Here is a 9,347-nt window from a genome sequence, read left to right on the forward strand (position 1 = left end):
TATACTAAGAATGACTGATCTGGCCCAGCTTGATAACAGATTACGGTCACTTATGACTGCATTGATGCTTCCATCAGCGTGGGGGCAAAACAAAGCCAGGCAGAGAGCTGCAGGGTCTCCCCCGCGTACCTGCAGGAATTTCACCATGCTGAGTTTGGGGTTGGCCTCCTTCTTTTCCGTGGGCGCTTTGCTGAACAGTTCCGCCGGATCCACCTTGTCCCAGTTATTGTACTTCCCTGGAATGAGAGGGGTGGAGGATTTTAGGCGCGTCGCTGTCCCGCGGACACAGGGAAACCTGCCCCCTCCCCGGAGACCGGTCCAATGGCACGTGTGTGTTTTAACACATCTGTGTCCTCTCCGTCAGCATCCGAGATCCTCATACATACTCTGCACCCACCCAACCCTACTCTTAACAGTTTCACTGCCGAAGCAACATATACACAGGAGCCACGCTGGTTGTAAAAGTCTTTTAGTAATCCCTCTCTGCCAGGGGGGCCAGCAATGCAAGGCTCAGTGATCGTTTATTGATTAGGTTCCCCCAACAGCTGCCTGTATATTGATGCCATACAGGAATAGACCAGCAGAGGGTGCTCTCTGCCACCAGGTCTCCTCCCCTTGCATGTTGTGCTGGACACACAACATGTGGCTGAGAAATGGGGGGGGGGGGGGATCTGCCCCTTCCTTTTTTTTTTTATGGAGGCCTTGTGCAGAGCCCGGCCGCATGCTGCGCTACCTCATTAAACCCCTTCCTGTGAACCACAGCAGTGCCTGGGACACAGAGGCACGTGGGCAGCAGTGCTACACATCCCTGCCGCGGAAGAACTGGCTTCGCATCCCAGTTCCATGTTAAAGGGGTAAATCCATCCTGGGAGCAAAGCAAACTCATTCCAGCGACACGGTTAAGGGGTCTCACCTGGGTGATCGATACCGTTTTCTTTACCCAAATCTGACACCTAAAAGTAATTTTAATGTACATATTAAAGTGAGACTTGGGAGGGGTTTGAGGTCTTATGGCTGCTCCTTTTTGTGTGATGTCACGGTGTGATGTCACGGTGTGATCAGCGAGCACTTGTACAGCCAGAGCCGCCCCCCCCCTTATCTTTATTGGTTCTCTGATAAGGACAGGGTGGGAATACGGCTAAAGAAAACTTTTGATTGACACTTTGAAGGGCCCCAAGAAATTCAGCTAATTTACAAAACATTAAATCAAAGAAAGCTACAAGCTTTGTTAGATTAGTTTAGGGAACTCAGACGGTTACATTTTTATTTCCTGTTCTTGCAACTTTAAAACTTGTAAAGAGAAGTTTATCTCCCTGTGTGATAACACCAATTAGATTGTAAGCTCCGCAGAGCAGTGTCAGAAAAACGTTACGTAAGGAGCGGTGTAAATACGCTGGGGGACCAATGTAATTACCGGACACGATGTATAATATTTGTACTTTCTACCAGGATCAAGTTCCCTTGGGCCAGTGCAAGTTAAAGGAATAGAAAACCCCCATTAATAATATCAGGTAGAGCTTACACAGCTCAAATGAGTAAGAAACACTTCTTCACACGATCAGCCTGTGGCATTTATTACCACGTGCTTTAATAGACTACAAAAAGCATTATTGCAGGGGTGGGAAACTCTAGTCCTCAAGGGCCACCAACAGGTCAGGTTTAAAGAATATCCCTGTTTCAGCACAGGTGGCACAGTCAAAGATTGAGCCACCTGTGCTGAAGCAGGGATATCCTTAAAACATGACCTGTTGGTGGCCCTTGAGGACTGGAGTTGGCCACGCCTGCATTAAGAGTATAAAAGTAAGCTAGACCTATTTATGGAGAGCAAGTTTATTAATGGCCATTAGCCAGAGGGACAGGAATGGGCCTTTAATGACCACAGTCAGATCTGGATGCTGTAAGCTGGGAGCAGATAACAGGGGAGATCTGACCGCGTGTATATCCTGCTCGCCGGCCTCCCCAGGATCACACAGGACACCGGGCTCGGCAGATCATATGTGGTGTGTGTTTGGTGGAGGAGTTTTTGTGTACAATGCGCGAGAGGTGCGCGGGTGCAGCTGATGCTGTGGTGATCACCTCTTGTACAGAGGTTAAACGCTATATACAATACCTATAAAGTCCAAGCTCATGACGTGACCGCACACGGACGTCATCTTGAAGCGTACGCTCTGCCCCATGAATGATCCGCTGTATTCGTGCACCGAGCACGCTCCATTCAGGCCCTTCGAGAGGAGGCGCTGCCTGTAACAAACCCGACAACCAGCCAATCACACGCAGCACACGGGACGCCGGCCGGCGTATATCCAAGCTTATGCAGGACAATTAATCCTGCCATGTTATTAGCACCAGACGTCTAAACCCTGGGCAGCCTCGCTCGTAGGTATTGGGCTGTTGTCCTGTGAGCACAGTGATGAAAACACATTGGGATTACTCCGTGACACAGGTAAAGCCACCTGTCAGGTGTCTAATTCTATTAAATCATCGTACGAAGGGAATAACCCAGATAACATGCCTGGTTACGGTGTTACTGCACAGCCCAGCACGTTGGGAAGCACGGCACCTCTTGTCCACAATGGCTATTAGATTAACCCTTTTAAGTCTATGTTTGTATAATGATTATAAAGCCCGTCCTTTAATGCCGAATTTTCATCACTTGCAAAAGACAGATAAGAGGCACCATGTGGCAATGTGCGTGTAGGCAAGCAGACCCCAACGTCCAGAAGTCCTTACCTCTGGACAGGATTTTGGCGATGGATTGGGCCAATGAAGGCTTTTCTGCTACCATCAGTACAGTCTTCATTTTCAGGCACAGGGCAGGAAATAGTCAGCGTTAATAACTCCCCTTATCAGAGCACACGTTGATCTGCAGGGAGAGAAGCCAGCGGTCCAGGTGATAAGAAATATAACCCGGTCAGATCAGTGCACAGACGGTCACTGTGCATCAGTCATTGCGTGTCCCGCTGCTAATCGTATCGCCCTGTAAGTAACGGAGTGCGGGAACTCGGTACAGCCTTCCTGGGACCAGTCCTACGTTTCTCTCTCATAACAATGTTTATTTTACTAACGGACCTCGCTTCGCCTCAGCACTGCCCAGGTACCTGCTCTCCAGGGCCCCTGGGACTGTGGCTTCCCTTGGCTTGGGAATATTTGATGCAGTTTGTGGTACCTTTTATCGGAGCTACAGTAGAGTACTTCAGAGATAAAATGAGAGCTCTCGAAAACCTCATAGGTCTCTTCTTCAAGTGTAACTCAATCTATGAAGAAGTCTAATGTTAAAAGAACCTACAGCTAATCTGATTTTCTCCAGAATCGATATGGCTACTAGTACTTTGAACTACGTCGCAGGAATATTTAATATGAATTCATTTACATTGGTGTGAATTCTGAGAGGGGGGGGAGAGGGGGCTTTATATTACCTTATATCCTTATATCCAATACTTGGATTGTAAGCTCTTCGGGGCAGGGACTCTTTTTCCTATCGTTACGTTTACATCACGAGTGCTTATTCCCATTATGTGTTATATTATTATGTCATGTGCATTACTGCTGTGACGCGCATTAAACACCACAGCGCCTACTGGCTAAACGCTCACCTCATTATATCCCTTCCACTTCCCTGCTAATCCCAAATGTACGCACATTTACTCTCACACAACCTCCGGGTAGGGAATAGCTCAGTGGCAAGGTCACTGCCTTTGAAATGGGTGAACCAGTTTCAAACCCCAGAGTCCGCTCCTTGTCACTTTATCTCCCTGTGCCTCAGGCAGACACAATTAGAGTGTACTTACTCCTTGAAAAAGCGCAAACACTTGCGTGAAACGCGTGGGAGGGCTATTTTGTCATTCTTTTGCCACTCACTAATGCCTTTTTTTTAAATGTTCCATACCTGGGTACCTTATTTTCTTTACTGTTCCTGCTTAAGGACTTCCCACTCACTATCTGAGTGCCCTGAATCTACTCTAACCTTGTTACAATTAGAGTGTACGCTCTATGGGACAGGGACTGTGTCTGCAATAATTCTATGTAGTGCTGTGTACACTGTCAGCGCCATATAACAAACATTATTATTATCCAGTGGTGTCTGTACGCTGGGGTGTGACGCTCTTATCTCCGGTCTCTGTTATCAGAGTCTGGGACATCGCCTCCTCCCCACCATAACCTCCTCCCCACCTGTATCACCCCCCCCATCACCTCCTCCCCACCTATATAATCCCCCATCACCACCTATATCATCCCCCCATCACCTCCTCCTCCCCACCTATATAATCCCCCATCACCACCTATTTCATCCCCCCATCACCTCCTCCTCCCCACCTATATCATCCCCCCCATCACCTCCTCCCCACCTATATAATCCCCCATCACCCCCTATATCATCCCCCCATCACCTCCTCCTCCCCCACCTATATCATCCCATCACCTCCTCCTCCCCACCTATATCATCCCCCCTTCACCACCTCCTCCCCATCTATATCATCCCCCCATCACCACCTCCTCCCCATCTATATCATCCCCCATCACCACCTCCTCCCCATCTATATCATCCCCCCCATCACCACCTCCTCCCCATCTATATCATCCCCCATCACCACCTCCTCCCCATCTATATCATCCCCCCATCACCACCTCCTCTCCATCTATATCATCCCCACATCACCTCCCCACCTATATCATCCCCCTATTACCTCCCCACCTATATCATCCCCCATCACCTCCCCACCTATATCATCCCCCCATCACCTCCCCACCTATATCATCCCCCCATCACCTCCCCACTTATATCATCCCCCCATCACCTCCCCACCTATATCATCCCCCCATCACCTCCCCACCTATATCATCCCCCATCACCTCCCCACCTATATCATCCCCCCATCACCTCCCCACCTATATCATCCCCCCATCACCTCCCCACCTATATCATCCCCCCATCACCTCCCCACCTATATCATCCCTCCATCACCTCCCCACCTATATCATCCCCCCATCACCTCCCCACCTATATCATCCCCCCATCACCTCCCCACCTATATCATCCCCCCATCACCTCCCCACTTATATCATCCCCCCATCACCTCCCCACCTATATCATCCCCCCATCACCTCCCCACCTATATCATCCCCCCATCACCTCCCCACCTATATCATCCCCCCACCTATTTCATCCCCCATCACCTCCCCACCTATATCATCCCCCATCACCTCCCCACCTATATCATCCCCCCATCACCTCCCCACCTATATCATCCCCCCATCACCTCCCCACCTATATCATCCCCCCCATCACCTCCCCACCTATATCATCCCCCCATCACCTCCCCACCTATATCATCCCCCATCACCTCCCCACCTATATCATCCCCCCATCACCTCCCCACCTATATCATCCCCCCATCTATATCATCCCCCCACCTATATCATCTCAGGGAAGAAGGAGTGGCTCAGCGAGTAAAGACACTGACTGACCCTGAGATTGCTGCAGGGGAGCCTGGTTCAATTCCCGGTGTCGGCTCCTTGTGACCTTGGGCAAGTCATTTTATCTCCCTGTGCCTCAGGCACCAAAAACATAGATTGTAAGCTCTACGGGGCAGGGACCTGTACCTGCAAAATGTCTCTGTAAAGCGCTATACAAGAACATGCTATTATTATTATATCCCCCCATCACCTCCCCACCTATATCATCCCCCCATCACCTCCCCACCTATATCATCCCCCCCATCACCTCCCCACCTATATCATCCCCCCCATCACCGCCCCACCTAGATCATCCCCCCCATCACCTCCCCACCTAGATCAGCTCCCCCATCACCTCCCCACCTATATCAGCTCCCCCATCACCTCCCACCTATATCATCCCCCCATCACCTACCCACATATAGCATTCCCCATCACCACCTCCTCCCCACCTAGTAGCAGCCCCCATCACCTCCTCCTCACCTATATCCTCACCCCATCATCCTCCTCCCCACCTAGAGTCATTCCCCCATCACCACCTCCTCCCCATCTATATCATCCCCCCATCACCACCTCCTCCCCATCTATATCATGCCCCCACATCACCACCTCCTGCCCCACCTATAGCATCCCCCCCATCACCACCCCACCTATAGCATCCCCATCACCGCCCCCTATCTATATTATCCCCCGATCACCTCCCCACCTATAGCATCCCCCCATCACCTCCCCACCTATATCATCCCCCATCACCTCCCCACCTATATCACCCCCCCACCGATATCATCCCCCATCACCTCCCCACCTAGTATCATCCCCCCATCACCTCCCACCTATATCATCCCCCAATCTATATCATCCCCCCATCACCTCCCCACCTATATCATCCCCCATCACCTCCCCACCTATATCACCCCCCCATGCACCGCCCCACCTATATCATCCCCCAGCACCTCCCCACCTATATCACCCCCCCATCACCTCCCCACCTATATCATCCCCCATCACCTCCCCACCTATATCATCCCCCAGCACCTCCCCACCTATATCACCCCCCCATCACCTCCCCACCTATATCATCCCCCATCACCTCCCCACCTATATCACCCCCCCATCACCTCCCCACCTATATCAGCCCCCATCACCTCCCCACCTATATCATCCCCCATCACCTCCCCACCTATATCATCCCCCCCATCACCTCCCCACCTATATCATCCCCCCATCACCTCCCCACCTATATCATCCCCCATCACCTCCCCACCTATACCATCCCCCATCACCTCCCCACCTATATCATCCCCCAATCTATATCATCCCCCCATCACCTCCCCACCTATATCACCCCCCCACCTATATCATCCCCCATCACCTCCCCACCTATATCATCCCCCATCACCTCCCCACCTATATCATCCCCCAATCTATATCATCCCCCCATCACCTCCCCACCTATATCATCCCCCATCACCTCCCCACCGATATCACCCCCCATCACCGCCCCACCTATATCATCCCCCAGCACCTCCCCACCTATATCAGCCCCCATCAACCTCCCCACCTATAGCATCCCCCCCATCACCTCCCCACCGATATCATCCCCCATCACCTCCCCACCTATATCAGCCCCCATCACCTCCCCACCTATATCATCCCCCCATCACCACCTCCTCCCCACCTATATCATCCCCCCATCACCACCTCCTCCCCACCTATACCCTCCCCCATCACCTCCTCCCCACCTATATCCTCACCCCATCATCCTCCTCCCCAACTATATCATTCCCCCATCACCACCTCCTCCCCACCTATATCACCCCCCCCATCACCTCCCCACCTATATCATCCCCCCATCACCTCCCCACCTATATCATCCCCCATCACCATCTCCTCCCCACCTATATCATCCCCCCATCACCTCCTCCCCACCTATACCCTCACCCCATCATACTCCTCCCCAACTATATCATCCCCCATCACCACCTCCTCCCCATCTATATCATCCCCCCATCACCACCTCCTCCCCATCTATATCATCCCCCCATCACCACCTCCTCCCCACCTATATCACCCCCCCCCATCACCACCTCCTCCCCATCTATATCATCCCCCCATCACCACCTCCTCCCCACCTATATCACCCCCCCCATCACCACCTCCTCCCCATCTATATCATTCCCCCATCACCACCTCCTCCCCCACCTATATCATCCCCCCCATCACCTCCCCACATATATCATCCCCCATCACCTCCCCACCTATATCACCCCCCCATCACCTCCCCACCTATATCATCCCCCATCACCTCCCCACCTATATCATCCCCCCATCACCTCCCCACCTATATCATCCCCCCATCACCTCCCCACCTATATCATCCCCCCATCACCTCCCCACCTATATCATCCCCCCCATCACCTCCCCACCTAAATCATCCCCCCATCACCTCCCCACCTAAATCATCCCCCCCATCACCTCCCCACCTAAATCATCCCCCCATCACCTCCCCACCTAAATCATCCCCCATCACCTCCCCACCTATATCATCCCCCATCACCTCCCCACCTATATCATCCCCCATCTCCTCCCCACATATATAATCCCCCCATCACCATCTCCTCCCCACCTATATTATCCCCCCATCACCATCTCCTCCCCACCTATATTATCCCCCCATCATCACCTCCTCCCCACCTATATTATCCCCCCATCATCACCTCCTCCCCACCTATATTATCCCACCATCATCACCTCCTCCCCACCTATATCATCCCCCCATCACCTCCTCCCCACCTATATCATCCCCCCATCACCTCCTCCCCACCTATATCATCCCCCCCATCACCTCCTCCCCACCTATATCCTCACCCCATCATCCTCCTCCCCAACGATATCATCCCCCCCATCACCTCCTCCCAAACTATATCATCCCCCCACAAATTAAATCATCTCTTATCCCCCGCCTCAAACCAGCCACATTTATTCATCCCTCCCGTTGTTCCCCCTCTCTCTGTCCTCTGACCACGGGCCTCTCACCGACACGCCGGGCTGTGAAATCAGGGCGCCGCCATACTGGAGGCGCGTCACTTCCGGAGTAGCACAGTAAGCACTTCCGGTCATGCCACATGTTATTAGCAGTAGAGCAGCAGTGTGTGATCATACTGTATACCTGTGTCTGCAACCACATGCACATGCCTGTATATAACTTGTGTGTATAACTATATATATATACACACACAGCTGTGTGTAGAAATATATAATATATATATATTTCACCTATGTGTAAATAACTATATCTATTACATATATACACGTGTGTAGTTAAATATACCTTTTTTTATAGTTATATATAGCTGTGTGTGTGTGTGTGTGTGTGTGTGTGTGTGTGTGTGTATACACACACACACACACACATACATGTGTGTAGTTATATATCGCTGTCTGTATACCTGTATAGGGCTATACACAGGCTGAGCTCCGTGTCAATAGACAAGCAGTGGTACTGGGTACTGAGCCTGCATGTGCTACACGTGATATAACTCCCTGGTGTCTCTTACACACATAACACTAGAGGAGAGAGAGAGGTAAGTAGAAAGAACGAGGAGGGAGTTCTGGTAAGTGGGTCTGCAAGGGGCCACGGTCGATGTATGAGGGGTATAGTATCAGCCACGGAGCTACCCATATGCTTCGATAAGGAGCAGGTTTGCCACTTTCTACTGAAGGCCAACCCCGAGGGAAAAAATTAATCCCTTACTGGTGTGGCGGGTCAGCGTCTCCCGGCATCCTGCTGCAATTTCCCCCTCCAACTGCAGTGAAGATGGCTCCCATGGTAACCGGACGTTACGTGACGTCATGACGCTATGCGGCGGCGCGTTGCCACGGCCGGAAAATGC

At 51.6% G+C, this 9,347-nt stretch overlaps 1 protein-coding gene across 1 annotated transcript in view; it reads right to left on the bottom strand.

Annotated features, from left to right (window-relative positions):
* Positions 1-8,549, bottom strand: part of LOC142483008 (DNA topoisomerase 3-beta-1-like) — a gene marked incomplete at its 3' end in the record, with an annotated part of 10,010 nt that extends 1,461 nt beyond the window's left edge. The window contains 5 exon segments of the mRNA XM_075583112.1: positions 130-236; positions 2,111-2,227; positions 2,230-2,241; positions 2,731-2,863; positions 8,491-8,549. Coding sequence (XP_075439227.1) covers positions 130-236; positions 2,111-2,227; positions 2,230-2,241; positions 2,731-2,800 — 306 coding nt within the window.
* Positions 8,550-9,347: the final 798 nt, after the last annotated feature.

The sequence above is a fragment of the Ascaphus truei genome, unplaced genomic scaffold, assembly GCF_040206685.1.
Source record: "Ascaphus truei isolate aAscTru1 unplaced genomic scaffold, aAscTru1.hap1 HAP1_SCAFFOLD_2867, whole genome shotgun sequence".
NCBI classification, from domain to species: Eukaryota; Metazoa; Chordata; class Amphibia; order Anura; family Ascaphidae; genus Ascaphus; species Ascaphus truei.